Here is a 21269-nt window from a genome sequence, read left to right on the forward strand (position 1 = left end):
ATAAAAAAAGCAATGAGGCTGAAAAACAATGTCATTCGGCAGTCAGACTAGTTTTCTTTTCTTCATTTCACCTTCCCTTGTTGGAAAAAGGGGAAAAACAAAGGAAATAAATAATATCAACCACAGCTAATGAAGGCGGCAGAAACTGTCCCCTTTTAACCTCCATTTCCGCCGTTTACTTCCCCCTCTCCTTTTCCATGGTTTCCCTTCTTTCGCGTCTATTTTCACCTTCCCTTTCCGTTCTCTAGCTTTTTTCACTCTTCCTTTAATAAATGTTTAATGTATCTCTTTCCATTCTTTCTCCTTCTCTTTTGTTATTTCCTCCCCCTTTCTGCCTACCAATTCCCCTTTTCAGTCTTCTCAAATCCTTTCTTCAGCTATTCTCATCAGTTTTCCCTCCGAATTTGTAATTGTTGTTGTTGTTCTTCTTCTTTCTCTTCTTCATCATCTTCTTCTCCCTTCACTTCTATTTTGATTGTTGAAAAATATTGTCAATACATCTCAGGTTCTCTCAAGGTTCTACCAAGGTTGTGTTCATATATAGCGGGGATGGCTACAAACTATCAAGATCAAGCCTGATATTGGAAACTAGACTGAGATGCTACCCACATTTCAATCACACTACCATCTGCGATGCCGGAACACATTCAAAGTTCACGATATTGGTCCATGATGCTGATATGGATGAGTTATCAGAACAAACTCGAACGACCTGTGACATAATGGAATTTCTTTCTACAATAATATTCGGTCATGTGGCAAGGTCTGACAACGTTGACCAGTTGGTACCAGTTCTTTCTTGTCGGAAAAGAAACAATTATCCAGTTGCACGTTGTACCATTTCAACACGTTGGTCAGTTCCGAAATACACTCATCGATCCCAGCTTTTTGTACAACTAGAAGTTCAATTTGCAAAAAACTTTATCGAAATATATTAGAATAATAATTTATTGTTTAGAAGTGTTAATACTATAAAATGTGACAAACAGTGAAAATATGTTTACTTTTCACGCTGCTTCTCTTCAGCAGTAGTTACGGTCAAGGGCGAGGTGGCAGGAAATTGCATGAATTAAACAAGGTAAACATAAAGGTTTTAAATCTCTCTTGTCGTTTAATAATAACGATAATGATAATAATAGTGATTGTAATAATTATTGTGATGTGAGATGAAACTACTTCTAATAATACTAACAACAACAACGGCATATTGCCATAGAAATATCAAAACGTGCACAAGTTTATACCAGTAAAATAGTGATGACAAGAATAAGAGTTGATTGTTTAAAGGTTTGTATTGTTATATATACAATCGCGGAAGTGCTAGAAGGACTAAGGAAAGTGGTTAGAGATAGAAGTGAAGTGGAGATTTAGAGATAGTTGACGGTAGTATTATTTTCCGAAATCCTGGAGGCGAACAGTCAACCTGCCCAAAACATCGATCGAGTCTTCTTGCCGACTCAAGCCAGCCTTCTTACCTCTCCAACTACTAAAGCCTCTCAATTTTCTGGTTTACAATCCTTTTGAGGACTACCCTCATTTTTAGAAAAGAATAATCTACATTCAAATCTTTTGCTTACTCGCCTGCCAATCTTGCTTCTACATGTACCTCCATTCACTTATCTTAGTCCTTATACAACTTACCACAGTGGTGTACCGTAAACCACCTCCGCGAATAAGAGTATGAGTAGAACGCCAGTAGTGTTGTTTAGGTGCGACGAATAAAAGTGTCAATTTATTTATCTCTATAATAATAAAAATATTGCAACTTTTCTTCCTTTTCAATAGGCCTTTGCCGCCGAAGGGAAGCTATATCCTTCCATCCGGAAGATGAAACGAGACGCTGAAGACGTCTGGGACAGACCACCACGTGGTTAGAGCTGATGTGAAATATCAACTTCTTCACAATGCCTCCAAGAAATCGGATCAATCTCTCAAACATGGGTCAAAGGATAATAAGGATTACTTTGTCTTATTTAGAGCCATGACTCTACTTGACTGTAAACCTTAAGTAAATAAAATGTTTTAAATTAATGTTCCTTATGTTCTTAAGCAATTAAATGCACTGATACCAGTAGATACGAAATAGTGCAAAAATTTTAACACATTACATGTATTATAGAATGCCACAAATGGAGTTTGGTATATATTTTCAAATGAATCTATGTTTATGCATAGTGAAGGCAACATTCTACTTAAATGCATAAAACAGCACATTCAACAGACAAATTTATATCCATGTTAAAAACCTACTTTTTTTGTTAACAGGGGTGCGAGTGGTCACAAATAAAAAGATCTAAAAAAAAGCTGAAGAGTGTTGAAAAAGTCTAAAATAGAAAGAGCTCCCATACTTTTTGTACAGAGGAAGGCCAAAAATAAGCTGAAATTAAGCTGAAAATCAAAACAAAAAAAAATCTGAAATCAGATAAAAATCTGAACTCTCACACCCCTGTGTTAAATGGCCATCTCACGTAGCATATGCAGCCCCTCCGCTGCATACCTTCTACTGTGAACTAAGCGTGTATTACTTAATTTTTGGCTGAAGTTCCTTTATTTTTCTATTTGTCTTAACCACTAATAAACATCTTTTGAGATAAGCGCTTTATGAATATTATTATATATTATTATTAATCAAGAATTCTTTGCATTTTCTGAGAAATGTCTTCAAATGGTGAAATAGTGTTATCCCAGAGTGGCCTACAAAATGGAAGAGGCATTTAATATCAATGTTATAAAAAAAATAAGGTGAATGAGAAAGAAAGGAAATGAAAAAAAAAACATATAGAAGAAAGCTACATTGGAAACGAAGCAAATGAGGATTTATAAGACGAAATCTTATTGAACATTTTATAAAGATTACAAAACACAACTAAATATTATAAGTAAATCTTGCATTGAATGTTTTTTGTCGATAAATTATAACGAAATTCTTGGAAATCCTAGAATAATATTAAATGCTAATAGAAATCACTCACCGGTATCCATAGAAGATGCTCTTGGCGCAGTAAAAACGATAAAAATAAATGATTAAAAATAGTGGAATGGAAACATTAGTAAATAGGAATAAGATTAGCATTTACTTGAAAGCTGGACTAAGTGATAACAAAATTTTAAAGCATTTAAAGTCGATTTCTTCAAACTTTTCTCAGACGCATTGATTTAACAAAAATCAAGAGAAGCAACTTTTTAATCGTACAAAGGGTGTCGCTTTAAAAAGGGGTGATTCACACTTATAGAATAGAATGAGTTAGGGCAAAAAAATCAATTTGAAGAAAAAGGAGTGTGTATGCCCTGTATTCTACCCGCAGGGATCCGCACCTAAAGATATTATTATTATGACTATGGAGGCTGAATAGATCCACTCAAGCTTGTTTCAAAAGCAGGCAGTAAAGATGAGAATAATTCAAAAGAAAACAGTCATGGATTCATATATTTTGTGTGCATGATGTCACTTGTAAGCTGCTCTTTTGTACGTTGCCGGATCCGGGGGGGGGGGGGGGACACTCACACGTAATTCCAGTACGGGTATGTGCGGCCCTTGAGGCCCCTTTTCACGCCTTGCCAGCAGTTCCCAAGGATATCATTTTATCCTTTTTTATTGACCAACCCACCCCCCTCTCCTAAGCCCCTCATTCAGTCGTCAGTTCTCAAAGGGCCCATTTCACGTTAAACAATTTAATTGCAGTTTCGAAGCACCCCCACTTGCAGAGGGTCATCTAGTTCTTGGAACACTCATTTTACAGCAAATTCAGTTTTTCAAGGGTATGGTTTCAGATTTGGGGCCGCACAACCCTACCATTTCCAAATCCGAGTTCCACCCTTTCTAATTCCCTAAAGTATTTTTCTTGCTCAGAAAAGTAAAGATTAAAGGTGTGTGTTCGTGTAGATTTGTGTAAGAAAATAACGAGCGGGTGTCTGTTTGTACGAAATGAATAGGAAAAAAAGTGTGTGTGTGTGTGTGTTATCTGTGTGTATGAGGTGTGAAGGTCAGGTACACGAACCCAACAAAAAGCTTATTTGAATTAATAGAGAAAAGACAAACAGTCAGAACACTGACGATGTCATAAAAATCTGATGTAGAATACTAAAATGTGTTTCGTGGTCGAGTGGTCTATAATTAAGGCGCCTGGCTATACATGAAAAGACCACGGTTCGATGGCTGCGGCACCTATGCCCGTGAGCAAAGCATTTTATCGGCAATTCTATTTTATCTTGCATTCAAATAAATTAAAAATGCTATACGCATTATTGGTAACTAGGTGTCCACTTGTTTAAAACAAATGCCCAAAACTTACTTTTATTTGTGTTGTACTAGCAGATACATTCTATATGCATTATAATAGTCAATGTGAATAACAAGATGATATAATATCAAAAGAGCACAATAACGTTCAGAAGAAATGTACAAAAGTGCCCCACTTATAGGTATAAGATAAGCTTGCGTTTTGCCTCAAACTTGAAGTAGGTATACTGTCCGAACTTTGCAACGCGCAACTTCGAAAATTATACCTCCATAAAAAAAAAGATAAAACAAAAATAGGTGAGGTGTCAATGGCAAAATGTATTTTGTTTAGATTGCCAAAACTCTTTTCTTCACTCAAAGGGAAATGAAATGCCTTTTTTGGTATAGGGAGGGACGAGATGAGCTTAATGTGATGTAATTACCCCTATTACTAAAATTATTAGAATAATAGTGAAAATAAATATAGAGATACATGACCTATACATCTCTTTAGATACTCTACCTTATTGTTTTTTCTTTCCTTTTCTTCCCCCTCCTTTTCTCCCCTTTTAAGTACTTACAATCACAGGAGGGGCGAACTCCAACTACCCCACATGTAGCGCCCTCCCTGCTCACAAGGTGTTTTAGGCAGAAGACGTGTGTCCCTTAGCCACATATTATTTATTATCCATATTCGTATTCAAATGCATTCTTTTCTGCAATAATAAATTTAGCCCTTTTCGCGCGTTGCTATTAGCACGCTATTACGTCACTTGAGTCGAGCATGACCGTCATTACAATAAAGCCATTGTCACGGGCATTCCTTACAAATTCCTTTGCAAGGCCATCGGTTTTATGAAATTGATATTTTACAATGAAAACAGAAGGGTAACAGAGAGAAAAGGGAGAAGAAGAGTGAAGAAGAGGGAAGGTGAAAGAAGAAGAGAATGCATGTGGGTGTGTGGAAGAGAAATAGAGAGAGAGCGGGAGAGAGATATAAGGAGAAATGGAGAAGGACGGTGAGAGAGAGAGGGGGAAGGATGGGATCAAGTGGAGAGGGTGAAGCAGTCGAAAATCATTAAAATCAGATAATGCGATGGAGATAAGGGTATAAAAGAAAAAGAAGGAGCTTGAGGGATACCTGGAAGGATACGGGGTGCTTACAATACAGGCGAATTAAGCGAGTTCTTGGGTTCTTGTTATTTATTGTACGTATACGAACAGCCTATTGTGTGTTGTAAAATACCTGGCGCTCAATCTGTGAAAAGGTGAACATAAAACCTGCATCGGATATGATATTGAATGCTTGTCAATGACCTCAATAACGAAGAAATATATTTCTTTTTTAAATCAAGGGAGATAGCAAGATAATCTTAGAGAGGAGAAAGACAGCGAACCAAAATTGTAACAACTTCACACTTCGATAAACACGTGGCACTTGTATTCTGAGCTATCAAAGTTTTTACCATGAGTTTACAGACTTAAAAGAAGGTTGTGCCGTAAAGACCAAATTGTGGGTGACGAATTTTGTTTTGGTTGACAAGTGCCATTTAAGCGTGAAAGGTCAACGAGAATATATAGCATCTTGTGGAGAAATACAGCAGTTTGATTTTGACCGATTGGCTTTCCTGGTTGTGGCTTTGTAGAGAATTAAAGCTTTTCTGCTGACTTTAACCTGGCGACATTGAATAAATTATGAAGCAAGGGGTTTATTTGCTTCTGGTTGTATCTTTGCTTCTCCTTGGCTTCAGTCAAGGGGCTCCATACCACAAGGTAGGTGAAAATTCATCGAATCAGTATCAATGAGTAATTAAGTATACAACTATTACACAACATTTTAAACTATAATTATGGAGATGTATGTAAATATATTTATCTAACAAACAATTCCGAATAAGCACTTACCAGAGATCAGCTGCATTTTTTCCTTTTTAGTATGTCCTATTTCTCTTTAGGTTCTTGCATAATTATCTTCGTTTTGAATTTCGTTTTGCTTTCGAATAAATTTACATCATTTTACCAGGAAGGTGGCAATTATATTCGGTACACAGGTGTTCGTGAATGGAACTCACTGAGCAATAATCTTTAGTCATATTCAACACTACCTCGTTTCAGACTATTACTGAAACGTTTGATTTTCGAAAAAAACTGTCATCCTTGGCTGAGTAGACTCCTTCTTTTTCATTTCCCCCTTTTTTTTTCCCGTTTCTTCATTTCTTCTTCCTTCTCGCTCTCACTCTTACTATGATTCTCTTACTCCTCTCTTATCTGATTTTCTTTCTCTCTCACTTTTATTATTCTTTAGTTGCAATATTTCCTTTTTTCCAACAGCCAAGAGATGTCCAGAAAAGGGAGACAAAGGAGTCACCGCTTCTTTCGGAGATCAGACGCGATCTTGAGACGTACCTTAGTAACCGTTCCAAGAAGACGCCTTCCAGACATGCCAGCCGGAATCCATTTAATCCAGCTAATTCGTTCACCTTGTAATCATACTTCTAATGCGAATGACCCCAACGACCACGGCGACAGAGCCACAGCCCCATCCAGTCCAAGAACGAAATACGGTACTTGGCGAAGTCCTCGACACCCCCCCCCCCCATGGAAATGGCCTGTTCGCCATTCGCAGAGATACAAACTGCTATCATGTTTGTCTTTAAGAGATAAATGATTATCACTACAGAGCTATCAGATTTCAGTATTCTCAAGTGCATTCCTACCATGCCTTTTATGCACCCTGCTTTAGAAACTTATATAACTATGTTGCTATTTAAAGGACAAGTCCACCCCAACCAAAAGTTGATTTGAATAAAAAGAGATAAATCCAACAAGCATAACACTGAAAATTTCATCAAAATCGGATGTAAAATAATAGAGTTATGACTTTTAAAAGTTTCGCTTGATTTCACAAAACAGTTATATTCACATCCTTGTCGGTATGCAAGTGAGGAGACTGATGACGTTATCCACTCACTATTTCTTTTATATTTTGTTATATGAAATATGAAATATTCTTATTTTCTCCCTGTTGTCCTGTGAAACAACGGTTAATTCCTCCCTGAACATGCGGAATTATTGTTTAATACTATTTTTTTTCATTTTCATTTCATTTATTGGTTTTTGCATCATTTTTCATAACAAAATTCTGGACAAGAAAAAACATATCTGAATTTTGACATCAAGATAATGAACAATACTTTTGTACATAAATCATCAAATATATCATACATAAATGAAAAAAATTTAGTGGTATTTTTTGTTACACATTAAATGGGATGGTTGCAAGGGTCGTCACAAAAGCAAATACTATCATGTTTAATACTATATGGTTCAATCAAGTTGGTCCTTATTGTCAAATCTGTAAAAAATGAAATATTGTATAATTAAAGCAATAAAAAACAAAAGAAATAGTGAGGGACATCATCGACTGTCTCATTTGCATATCACTGAGTTGTGCATATCACTGTTTTGTGAAAAATAAGCGAAACTTTAAAATGTCATAACTTTTTTCTTTTACATCCGATTTTGATGAAATTTTCAGCATAATTCAAATCAACTTTTTTTTCTGGGGTGGACTTGACCTTTAAATATCCAAATATGTTTCATACATTTGATCTAAGTCTAAGATAATTCTTTAAAGGATATTTTTTAACTTGACTAGCAGACACTTTACAGAACGCTGTCAATTGGTCGACCCTTCAATCATGGCAATACACTTGGTAGACAATGTTTCTTAATTCCATCGGCTCGAAATTTATGATACAAAATAAGGGTATGGTTTCAGATTTTTTGGCTGCACGCTCCTATACCCTTTCCAAAATTGAGTGTCCCCGCCCGGGGTAATATCACTGTAGAAATGACATCTGTAGCTGTTTCTGTGCGTATATTTACGAATTCATTAACTGTATGCTTAATTATGAAGCTAATCTCATTCATCATGTTCATTTCTTTAATCATGACTTTATTGATCAGACTTGCACAACAGAGGAAAAGGTACAATAGCCCGGATTACACACCGAGAAAAAAGAAGGGCATTAAACATCCTTCCATAAAAAAAAAGAAATCGAAATCAAGAACATAATGCTTTTGAATATCAATATGATAGAAATGTAAAAGGATATCTTCGATATAATTCATTCGATACGTCAGCTAGATTAAGAAAAATTAATATATCGGCAATTGAATGTAATTTTGATTAGTCTTTCTGTTTATCACAATGCAATGTACACCATTCTGATTCAGGTGTACATAGTCGAATGATAGACTTTGGATATGAAGGTGCTTTATTTTATACGTTGATCACATGACAAATACATGAAACATATTTGTAATGCATTGATCGCCCTCTTTCGCATTGGGGTCACAAGCATTAAATATATATTCATGCATAATTACTTGAGAAATCGGCTATAGAAAAATATATGTATGGTACGAATATGCAAATCCGTAACCTCATTATACAGTATTCATGGTATAATAGCGATTCTTTGATGGACAATACTTTTTCCAGGTCAATTAAATTCAATATGTGTCCGGCCAAGTAGAAATGAGTCGTTTACCTCCACCTAGCAGTAATAACAGTGACTCGTGAAACCATTGTAAGTTAAAACTATGGGATCACCATTCAGTGAAGATATATTAAATTATATCATGTCATGCATGGTTTCTATTTAATAGCAATTACGATAGACTATCTACACTTACACTTTAAAATTAATAAACGTGATGAAGTCACTTATGCAACGCAAATTATACAATCAGTTTAATCCTCTACCATGTCTACTGTTCATTTTCTTTTCATTGTGTTTGTTGAAAGGAGAGTATCCGATACACTTTCCCGAGGTTTATTTCGTCTGCAATCACACAATATTGTTTTCAAGATTTTGCCGTGTAGTCAATATTTATACCTTGATCACATTTTCTCTATGGCGGCCGTACGGCGAGTCGAAAACAGCCGTTTTAACATTTTTTGTACCAACTTCATATTGGTGGTTGCATTGAAATTAATAAAACGGCTGTTTTCGACTCGCCGTACGGCCGCCGTAGAGCAAATGTGACCAAGGTTTATTAGTTATACGTTTTTAAGCATGCTTTGAAACTTTTGGAGATATTTTCAGCCGGTATTCAGTATTAAGGAAAAATTACAAAAGACACACCGACGCTTCAAAATATCTAGTCACCTTTGAATATACACCAGCTATCAATATGAATAAAAATCCTCATACTTTTTTATTATGACGAGGGGCCAGATTTCAAGTTTGTGGTAAACCTGTCACGTTCCACCCTTAAAGGTAAATAAACGGACACACACCCACTGTAAAGCAATAAGTTAAATGAAAAAGAAGAGGTTCATTACTTGTATATTCCACAATATCCCTACCATTCAAAGAAGTCTAGGTTGGGCATGGTGTATTGAATGGCTGAATCAGTCGTCGGGTCATTCATCATTTGCCATCCTGAATTGATATTTTCCACTGGACTTTAGACCGCATAGTGTCTCACTCGACCGATGAAAAAGAGAAGAGAATAATATAATTGTAAAATTATTTGTAATACACCCCCGTGGTAATCATAATAACCGTATTGGATAGGTATTTGTGGAAATGTAAACTCGTATTCATAGTCCTTTCATTTTGGTTTTTTACTTGCAATGTGTAATTTCAGAGTTGATTTCAAGAATATGTAAACGACAAAAAAAATCACATGAAATTAAATCGTAATTTTTTAAAGGCTTCTTGGTGTTGGATGCCCGTTAATCTCATCCGTTTTATTGACAAGCTTTTAATATATCACCATTATTTACTGTCCATATAAATTGATTTGGAATACGAATCCGGAAACGATGTTCTTTTGCAAGATATTATTTTCAACTTTGTAACCCTCCAACCGTTAGGAATGCGGATATTGTTGAAAACTTTGTCACTGAACAAAGGCTTATTAGCCAATTGCTCACGTATCCATAGAACAAAAACTGATAGAAAATATATCTTGGAAATATATCTTGGTATTGTTAATGTGAATTTTTTTTTACTAGTGGCGTAGTACGAGACATTAATCGAATAATTTTTTTCATTGCTATATGCTGTATGATTTATTGAACTGATCTTTATAGACATAATATAGGCCGATGTACATGTATATACATGAACAATTTTGTGGGCTATTTTATATGTAGGCTATGCTGGTTACCCACTGATACCCAGAATAGTCTTCTTCAAATATATTTTCAAGAAAAGTGTCTTCTTAAAATGTATATTGCATGCACTACGAAACTCCAGAGTTAATTTTTTTTCAGATCTAAATCGGATATGTGTCTGAATATTTGTATAAGATTTGAGAAAAAAATTAAAATATGTATTGATTCATTAAACAAGTAGATCGGTGTATGCTATCCATTGTCGTTATTTTTATTATTTTTACAATTTTGTTACTTTTTTAGAAGGACTGCTATGTAGAAATGGTTGGAAAATTATTGTTATATGGCTTCATGTCAAGTGAAGGCTTAACAACATGAAACGGAGGAATAAAGAGTATCATTGAGCCTAATAGCGTGTTTTATTCTACCGTATAGATCTAATTCATCGGGAATATGGAGCACACATTTTTACTGTATATATAAATGAACCAATGGTAATATGAAAGAAAGTCAACAAACTTATCAACGAAACATTTCTGGTATTATGATACACGCCTCCTAAAGTTCTTTTCATTCCTGAGTGCGGGGGGAGGGGTATTTGCGAACGAAAAATAGTAAATCTTATCCAGTTGGTAATGAAAAAAAATATGTTCTAATAATTTCAATACAGGGTCTTGGTCCAGCCCCTTATAGTTTAAACAAGCGTGTACAAAAACATAAAAATAACCGTTTGATTGTGTGTTTTCTTTTTTATCATGAACCTCTAGCGGATATACTTGATTACTGTGTCAGCACAACCAAACATAAGATAAATAATAATAATAATGATATTGATAATAACTATGATAATGAAAAAAACAGTGTTACTTCAAGTGATAAAAATGATAAAAAACAATAATGATGAAAAAACAGTCTTATTAAAATCAATAAAGATAGTGCGCGATTCCCCCGTCCTTGATTGGTCTCTAGCCTACTTTCATATCTAACAAAGAAGTAACATATCAAAGCTGATATTTTACCCATGGAATGTAATGAACTCTATCCAGCCCCCCCCCCCCCCCCCCCACACAAAAAAAAAATCCTATTGCCGGTTGGTCGATCTGTAACTCGTATCTGGATAGTCGGTTTCATCTATATTGCACTTGTTATATGACGGAGGAGGACGCTAAAGTAAGCCACTGCAAGGCCTGTTCTGTGACTACTACATCCATCTGTGGAATAGACAGAGCAGGAGAGATGAGGAGAACGGGTGGAAATGGACGAGAAACAGATGAGGAAAACAATAATAGAGGGAGGGTGGGAAAGATAGAAGGGGTGGGGTTGTAGTAGAGAGAAACATAACATGGTAAAGCGAAAGAGAGAAAGGGAGAGGGAGAGAGAGATTTAAACAGAGAGGAAGAAAGGGGGTTCAGGGGTGGGGGAGAGAAGGAGGGGGGGGAGGAAGAGAAGAGGCAAAGGGCGTGTGCGTGTGAGTTCAGAGAAAAGAGGAAAAGGGAACATACAAAACTCATTCAATTCAATATTTACTTTTCTTTATTCTTATTTTTGCCCCCTTATTTTCCCAATATTTCGTTATTTTCTTCTTCTCTGTTCTTGATGGCTTCTAAGGTACTTATTGATGATTAGATTTTACCGAGACATATTACACCACATTGAACCATAGCAATACAATTATCATAATTGATATCAACATTTTCTTATTTGTGTTTAAGCAAGAGTAGTCGCATTACCTAAACGAGAAGAAACATAGTCGCAGTAAAAGAAGCTTATATTGATGAGTACTTATTCCTCGTATGTTTATTAACATTAGTTTAAATTCATTACCATTATCATTATCACGTATAAAAATATCGAGTATTTCTGTCTAAATACCAACTTTATAACACTGAAAAAATCAAGGTATTCTCTAGTTTGCCGAAAACAATATGACCATTCTACTCAAATCTTGCCATTGAAGCTGTAATACATCAAGTAATTTGTTCTGTTATAATTTATTAATGGCATTGATAGACACTTAATTAGATTACCTCCAAACGTTAATTCGCGGCGTTTCACACGTCGGTGGAAAACGGATTTCCCAGTTGCTGTTAAAAAGAAAACAAATAGCACAGCATTTGATTAATAAATTATTAGAACCAATATAATTAGTGGTGGATAATAAATATACTGTATATAAACCCCTCAAAACAGTTTTGAAATCTGAGTTTGCAGTCAGACTGCAGGTCCCAAGAAAGTGGCTTCTTTCATCCAAGTGATATTCATGACTTGAGATGTTTTGCATATTTAATGAGCTTGATGCGGACCAAAACACCTCTTTTCATTCGGTCATTGCTGCTCTAATTGTGCATCGAATTTCATGAATTTGGTACCATTGTAAAGAAGAAGAATCATTCTTTCAGGTCATGTGTTTGGATTTATTCAAAGATTTTGTAATATAGCTTAAAATTTTGATCTAAAATATGCTACAAAATAAATATTTTTACCTGACAAAAGCTGCTATTTTCACACTTTATTTTTGTTTGAGCCCAAATGATTTTTATATCATGATAAAGCTGAATATGTATGCTTTGAAATGATATAGGTTTCAAAATAAGAATTGGTTTAATCGGGTCAAGATCACACTTTTCATTTGCCAAGTACATAAAGCAGCTTGAAAACAAGAATACTGCACTCTGATTGGTCAAAGAGACCGCACACTGGCAAATTCCAACGGTTCCAGTGCCTGGGTTCGTGGGAAGGCCACACTTCCCATGTGGTAATCTCCTCAAATACCCCGCGCCTGTTGTTCTGTGAATCTTATCCAGCCAATCAGAACTCTGGATTTCATGCAAGTACAAAATTTCAGAAATCTCGTCTTGTACCTTGGTGGGAAAAGTGTGATCTTGACCCGATTAAAAAGTGCTGCATATCAAGAGTGGCATTGTGAGAAAGTACAGAAGTTCAGCTTTATGTTGATATAAATATCATTGAGGCTCAAAATAAAAAGTTTTGCACAATTTGCAAAAGAAAACAGAGGAAGAAAATTCAGTTTTGAGGCACATTTTCAGGCCAGAAATTTACTTATTTAACAAAATATTGTATACAAAATAAATGACCAATATGAAAGAGTAACTTTTACTCTATCTGATGGTGCAATAATATTTCATTTAACTTGAGGTTAAAACAGGTAAATTCTTAGAGAAAGAAAATCTCACGAATCACGAGATTTTGCAAGGAGGATGATTCAGCCACGAGATGATTTGGATGAATCTGGCCTTTTTGCTCATTAGCATAGGGACCTGCGGTCTGACTGTTTGGCCATTAATTTCTCCCAACTTCCAATTATACACAATGCATATTTGATATCATTCAAAAGATCATTTAATTTTCTTTAAAATGATACCATGCAGAAGTGTTGGATGAGGTCTGAATTGAAAAGCTGCAAAACGAGCAGAAATGGCCATGACGGGTCAGTAAAGAACATGATTCTTTTGTCTGTGTCGATAGAGATGAAAATCCATTCAAATGAAGCCCCTGCTTCTTCATTTTTTATGTTTTGTTGTGGTTTATAAAGTGATGGTTCTGTGAGATAACATGGTTTGAAATACCCATCCATGTTTGTTTGTTTGTTTGTTATGTGTTTGCTTGTGCAGAGGTGTGTTTGATCCCATGTTAATGTCGATGTTAAGGTGCATGAAAACATAAGAAACCGCTGAGAAATTCACTCATCACCACGGCAAAAAAAAAGAACAGTGACTTTTCAATATTGTGTAATTTTGCAACTTTTGAATTTTGACCTTAGCCCACATTCCAAGGCACTGCAACTCCATGTGAACCATAATCATATCATGTAGGGTATCATTTTAACGAAAATTAAATGCTCTATTCATTGGTATCAATCACAAAGTAATATTCACAAAAACCGAGGAGGGATTATCGATCGAATTCAGATTTCCAAACATTTTTTGAGGAGTTTATATATTTGATATATATAAAAAATGGTAGAAATAGCCAGGAGATATGATAATAGTCATGATAGTAGAAGTGGTAATAGTGGTAGTATTAGTAGTAGTATTAGTAGTAGTAGTAGTAGAAGAAGAAGAAGTAGTAGTAGCAGTAGTAGTGATGCACTGTAAAAAATGAAGTGCTAATTAAGCACATACAGTGCTTGCATAATGACTGCACTACGAGTGGTAATATTTTAGTTCAAATTTCAACTAGAAAATCAGCACTCGTAGTGCAGTCACTATACAAGCACTTTAAGTGCTAAATTAGCACTTCATTTTTACAGTGTATAGTAGTAGTATTTGTATCAGTAGTATCAGTAGTAGTAGTAGTAGTAGTAGTAGTAGTAGTAGTAGTAGTAGTAGTAGTAGTAGTAGTAGTAGTATAGTAGTAGTAGTAGTAGTAGTAGTAGTAGTAGTAGTAGTAGTACTGTAGTAATATTATTAGTAGTAGTATTATATAGGTAGTAGTAGTAGTAGTAGTAGTAGTAATAGTAGTAGTAGTAGTGGCGGTGGCAGTAGTAGCAGTAGTAGTAGTAGTGTTGGTGGTAATATAGTAGTAGTAGTAGTAGTAGTAGTAGTAGTAGTAGTCACAACCAAAAAGTAAAATGAAAGCTGGTATTCTCTGAGTGAATGTAAACTAATTATACAATAATGTTTCATTTAATTTCATTTCCATTTATTGATTTTGCAATATTTTTCATAAAAATCTGGACAGGTAAATACATATCTAAAATTTGACATCAAGATAATGAAAAATGATCTTGTATAATCAAATGTATCATACACAAATACAAAATTTAAGTGGTATTTTCTTTGCACAATAAATGAAATAGTTGCAACGGCAAAACGGCAACGGCACAAAAGCAAATCTTGAAGGCGTGACAGCCCTGGAAAATAGCCAAAATAATTTGGCCTATATCTACCATTGCTCGTGTATGGAAATGTGTCTCCCTGATATTTGGAGCATGGCCCCAGAGTATACAGAAGGCTAAGTGTTTGCTCCATTTAACGAATCGTATTTTTAGCATCATTTGAAAAATAATATCCGTCTTCATTGTTATTTTCCTATTCGATGAAAAGGGATATCTCACTTTTGATCCGTACGCATTCGTGCATCATAATAGGGCGGAGTCACTGGCCTCGAAGAAAGGTCAGTGGGTGGAGCCATGTAACCAACTGCCCGTCTTTAATTCGAAGTGTCAGAGCAAAACAGAGAGCTAACTTAAACAACTCCCTCTCCGGCTAAAGTTTCTCCGACAGAGAGCGGCAGACTCGCAATAATATATCAGTAATATATCACAGTGTATCGAAAATAGCTGTATTACGACATGAACGATTAGCATCAGAATATTTTCGAATTGAGAACTCGAATAGTGCCTACTACAGAAATTGCAATAAATCATCGAGCCATAGTTCCGACAGTAGTCGTTATTTTCATTGGTTCATATCATTGATCACTAGATACATGTTTCTCCAAACATGTTGCTATTCCTTACGAAAAAAAATACGGCATACGGAACTTACACACTTTGTTTTTACTGAATTCATTTGACCTAATAAACGTTTGCTTTATTAGGCCTTACGTTAAGTCTGAGACGAAGTGATATCAAAATCTAAAAATAAGCGTAACCGTGTGAGTTGTATAATAAGCAGTAGTGGTAATGGTAAAGAAGTAGTAATCGTTGAAGTAGTGCCGTGGTGTGGTAGTAATTCTACTACTATTTAAAGTGGTACGTGGTATAGATGTTGTGACGGGTGGTGGAAGCAGTAGAAGTAGCTAGTCGGTATAAAGTAGATAGGTAATTGTCAGTTAGTAGATAGGGAAGTGGCAGTAAAGAGGCATTAGAGAACTATGGAAAAAAGGATGGATATCAATAAAAGATTTGTTCAATCAATCCAGAAATAACGCCGTTGTGTCTTTGTCATGTTTGTCTAGTTTTATAATTTAGTTACGTTCCATTTAATGCAATGTGAATAGCATGAAACATGCATTAATTTCAAACTTTGGATATTTGTCTTTTCAGTCAAGTGCATGAACTAAGTGTATAATCAATGCACAAGCAAATTAATCCACGTGGCTTTTTCTTAGAATATGTCACTTAATCGAAATTATACGGACGTTGGTAGACTGGAACTTCACAAAATTTCAGCTTTAAAAAATCATTTTAACAATTTAATAATTCTTTACAAAATGTTTAAAAAATAAAATAAAAATTTCAAAGGTAAAATTCAAAATATACATTTATATGAGGCTCACAGGCACAGCAGACACATAAGAGGTTTATAAAAAGAAAGAATTATATAAATTTCCTATAAGGAAAAAAAAGGACTTAATTGTTCTAGAAAGTCAGCATTATGCATGTAATGAAAATGTCATTACCTCTGCACTCCCTACCTGCATTGTACTCGGTATCTCTGTAATTGTAGCAACCTTGTGGTTGCTGCCAGCTCAAATTTATTGCTACCCAATCTTGTCGAAAGAAATCAATATAATTGAGAAGACCGCAAAGCACAGCTGAAAAGAAGATGGAGAAAATGAAGAACAAAACAATATAGAAATTTGTTCAATGTTAGGACACGAATTTTATTGCATGAGAACCCGATACTAGGGATAATTATGCAGACATAGACAAAGCAGCCTTTTTTTAAGTTACATAAATATGACAAAATAATAACGTTGTCATTTTATTTTTCTCCTTAATTATATATATGTGTGGGGTGAGGGTGTGTTTGTGTGTGTGAAAAAAGTATGTGTGTGTGTGTATACCCTCCAAATTTATGTTTTTTTTGTTTTATTTTCTTTTTTTTATGGTGATTGCCCGCCTGAGTGATGGAAAGAAAGAGAGAGAAAGATAATTCTAAAAAGAGGGTGGGGAGTGACTGTGTGGGTTGTGAATGTGTGTGTTCATGTGAGGGAGAGTCAGTGAGTAAAGTTTTTGGTGGATGAAATGTTTGTGTTTGTATTTGGGAGTGTGTGTGGACAGTGTGCGCAGGTGTGAGCGTGTGCATGTATTATAATTATTTGGTAGTTAATTTTGCAAATATTTTGCTTACTATTATGGCTATAACACTGTATACGTTTGTTTGGTTATTAAGTTATTATTTTCTAAAATACGGAGTGCTTAGTCTTAGAGAATTTATAAAAAGGCGATATAAAAATTGTGAATCATGATCATAGCAATGTTCTTTCATACCTTGTTCTATAAAGAGATCTCGTTTATTCAAGGGGAAACCAGCGTCACTGATATTCAAAGATTCCCTGTAAATATCCAAGCAGAATCCTTCAATGATAGATTCTATTGTTTGTTGCTTTTGCACACTAGAGGGTGCCATTTCTCGTAGCCTGTCTACCAGTACTTGAGAACATTCGCTCTAAGTCGGAAGATAAAATGGGAAATATCGACAAATATTATTGTATGAGTACAACATGATATATTCACCGGAATTCATCATCTTCATCTTCATTAAAGTATATTGCTTATTAGTTTTGAACTTCAGCTCCAAAAGGTAACTTCCATACGTCACTACGATAGTGGCGTGTGATGACATGGGAAAGCACGAGAAAGGGGGTACATTCTGGTCAAGCGGGACACGTGCCCCCCCCCCTTCTGCTTAATCGTGCCTGAATCCTTATTGCTATATTTCTCAAATCCATACATGCATCATTTAATGGAAGTAGAATGAAACCCTTGAACCAAGATGAATTCATATTACAAACATGATAACAGAGAAAATAAAAAAAACAGATCAATGAAAGTTTGAGGAATATTGAATGATTTAAGAGAATTATGAGCATTTTAACCTGTTTAAAGGACAAGTACAACCCAACAGAAAGTTGATTTGAATAAAAAGTGAAAAATCCAACAAGCCTAACACTGAAAATTTAATCAAAATCGGATGTAAAATAAGAAAGTTATGACATTTTTAAGCTTCATTTCACAAAACAGTTATATTCACATCCTGGACGGTATGAAAATGAGGGAATTGATGACGTCACTCACTCACTCTTTCGTTTGTATTTTACTACATGAATGTGAAACATTCTAATTTCCTCCTTAAGTTTATTTCTCTTAAAACATGTATAATTACTATTGTGTTAACGGTGTATGGTTCAGTTAAGTTCGTCATTATTGTCAAATCTGTAAAAATTGAAGTATAGTATGATCCAAACAATTAAAAAAAAAAAAAATGAATGAGGAACATCATCGAATTTTTCATTTGCATTTCACTGAATTATGCATAGAACTGTTTGTAAAAAATAAGCGAAATTTTAAAATGTCATAACTTTCTTATTTTACATCCGATTTTGATGAAATTTTCGGTATTAGTGTTATGCTTGTTTGATTTTTCTCTATTGATTCAAGTCACGATTTTTCTGGGGTGGACTTAACCTTAAATGTTGAGAGCACTTATGCTATGTAGATCCACTCATTAGCAACGAGACCAATATGTGATGTCACAAAATACAACTTCCCCATTACTGTAATACATATTTCTTTTCGATGTTCTCTTTTATCTCGTCTGTTCTACAATCAGGTCTGTTCTTTTTATCTTTATGGGAGGATATGCAATACAGGTTTCACAACATTATATCATGGATGGTTGCTTGTAATATCAATAGACGGTAGACTGATTACAAAGAGTTTTGTTTGGGTATATTTTCATAAGGGGGAGGGGGGAGTTGTACATCTATGTAGCATTAATGATCTAGACATTCAAATGCTCATAATGTTCTCATTGTTTGTCCAATATTACTTAAACCTTTATTGACTTTCTTCTTTCATTTTCCTTCTTTAACACAAGCTGGCTCGTTTCATGGGTTTCAATCTTCTTTAATACAAAAAAGGTAACGATAACATCTGTTATTAATGATTGCTGTAGAATTCAGTCTTATATTAAATCTTATATTAACATCAATATGGCGACGTCAATTATCAGGACAAAGAGCGTTTTTTCAAATTTTTCGAAATGATAGCTAATGGAAATCAAGAATCAGCGGGGAGATTGACATGTCACTTGCTATTTCATGACCTTTGTTGGATAATGATAACATCGCACTTGTCAATCTATCAGCGCATATCAAACTCAAAATGGCATTTGAAAGCGTAATAAGTATAGCAAATATCATGATTTTCGAAAGAAATGTATTGACCTTTCTTTGCATCATCGATGCATTGATTTAATCTAGATAAAATTGATTAAAGAATATGCCACCCTTCCATAAACATGTTGAAAAAATGAATAAGCGACAAGGGGGTGCGGGGAGAGACGGCAAAGCATGATTAATCTAAAGAAAACTGGGAAATATACATTTTCTTACGATTTGAACCCCCAAATCCGTTTAAATTATGCAGATCATATAACGTAAATTATTCTAACAGGTGATACTTTTTGTGTAGACTTAAGAATTGAGCCTTCTGTCTTTTCAGGAACTCGATGTATAAGAAAGGAGCAGGGTAATAATAACTCCTGTAATTAAATCCTGCACGCAGAATCATGGTTACGCCAGGGCCTACTGTGAGAACTACATACAAAACTTTACCAAAACTTAAAGAGCTACCAGTAGTAAACCTGTTAAAGATGAAAAAATAAGCTTGAAGGTCAAGTCCACCCCAGAAAAATCAAAATCATCAAAATCGGAGGTGAATTAAGAAAGTAATGACATTTTAAAGTTTCGCTTATTTTTCACCAACAGTTACATGCATAATTTTGGTGACATGCAAATGAGAGGGTCGATGATGTCCCTCACTTAGTTTCTTTTGTTTGTTATTGTTTGAATTACACAATATTTCAATTTTTGCAAATTTAACAATAAGGAGTAACTTGACTTGAACTATAAAGTGTTGAAACAATGCTAATTCCACATGTTCAGGGAGGAATAACACTTTGTTTCACACATGGGCGTTATCAATTTTACGCGATACGCCACATCGATCCCTTAAAATGTTTGGCTCATTACGCCACTGATTTTACATGACAATGAGGAGAAAATTATAATATTTCATTCTTCAGATAATAAAATACAAAAGAAAAAATGAGTGTGTGACCTAATCAGTCCCCTCATTTGCATACAAACCAGGGGCCCGTTGCAGAAAGAGTTGCGTTTAAACGCAAGCCAAAAAATCAATCGCAAGTCCCAAATGCGCGCTGTTGATTGGTTGAAAATCAAGTTGCGCGTGATTGTTAGAGTTGCGATTGATTGCAACTCTTTCTACAACGGGCCCCAGGATGTGCATATAACCGTTTTGTGAAATTAAACGAAATTTTTAAATGTCATAACTATCTTACTTTATATCCAATTTTGGTGAAATTTACAGTGTTATGCTTGTTGGACTTTTCTCTTTCTCTATTCATATCAACTTTTTGGGGGTGGACATGTCCTTTAAGATGAAAGGCCAACGTATTTCCGACATGAGCAGGAAGTCATAGTCTCATTATCAGACCCATAGTAACACTCACTCGCAGGAAGGTTTGCAAAATGTCTCGCAATAATTTCACTATTTCTAGAAATAGAAGGTAAAGTACACAACTCATGGCTTTTCTCTAGTTTAAAATTCGGGCCAATATAAATATTTTTCGGCATACCTGGGGTTGCAGCTACCAACTAAGGTATGAACTGCAAAGCAACAAACCCACATGTCAGTTCGGAAGCTGTAAGCCTTTAAACCAAGCTCCCTCCCTCGCAATTTGCAAAAAAAAAATTGTGGGGAAAACATTTACTTAACATTTATGACTTCAAAATTACATTATATATATGTACGAATTGAATTCCACTGTCTTTTCTATGTTCTTGATGCGTCACTCCCTTTCTAATTATAAATACACTGTCGAAATGGGTCGAAATATATTCAGACAAACGGATAATTGAATTACAGTCTAGTCTATAAACACATCGAAACAACCGAGTATCTAAAATTATGGAAATAAATCA

At 35.0% G+C, this 21269-nt stretch overlaps 1 protein-coding gene and 1 long non-coding RNA gene across 2 annotated transcripts in view; one reads left to right on the forward strand and one right to left on the reverse strand.

Annotated features, from left to right (window-relative positions):
* Window positions 1-790: 790 nt before the first annotated feature.
* Window positions 791-3402, forward strand: LOC135155863 (uncharacterized). The gene is made up of 3 exons (XR_010294984.1): window positions 791-1078; window positions 1786-2267; window positions 2596-3402. It is a non-coding gene; the product is annotated as an uncharacterized LOC135155863 (long non-coding RNA).
* A 3206-nt stretch (window positions 3403-6608) lies between these two features.
* Window positions 6609-21269, reverse strand: part of LOC129269343 (UPF0764 protein C16orf89 homolog) — a 29248-nt gene continuing 14587 nt past the window's right edge. The window contains exons 5-9 of the mRNA XM_054906836.2: window positions 17533-17710; window positions 16734-16853; window positions 12380-12436; window positions 9294-11563; window positions 6609-9123 (exon numbers count right to left, since the gene is read on the reverse strand). Of these exons, the coding sequence (XP_054762811.2) occupies window positions 11484-11563; window positions 12380-12436; window positions 16734-16853; window positions 17533-17710 (435 nt within the window). The 3' untranslated portion in view covers window positions 6609-9123; window positions 9294-11483. The remainder of the gene's footprint in view (window positions 9124-9293; window positions 11564-12379; window positions 12437-16733; window positions 16854-17532; window positions 17711-21269) is intronic.

This window comes from Lytechinus pictus, chromosome 10 (genome assembly GCF_037042905.1).
Source record: "Lytechinus pictus isolate F3 Inbred chromosome 10, Lp3.0, whole genome shotgun sequence".
NCBI lineage: Eukaryota > Metazoa > Echinodermata > Echinoidea > Temnopleuroida > Toxopneustidae > Lytechinus > Lytechinus pictus.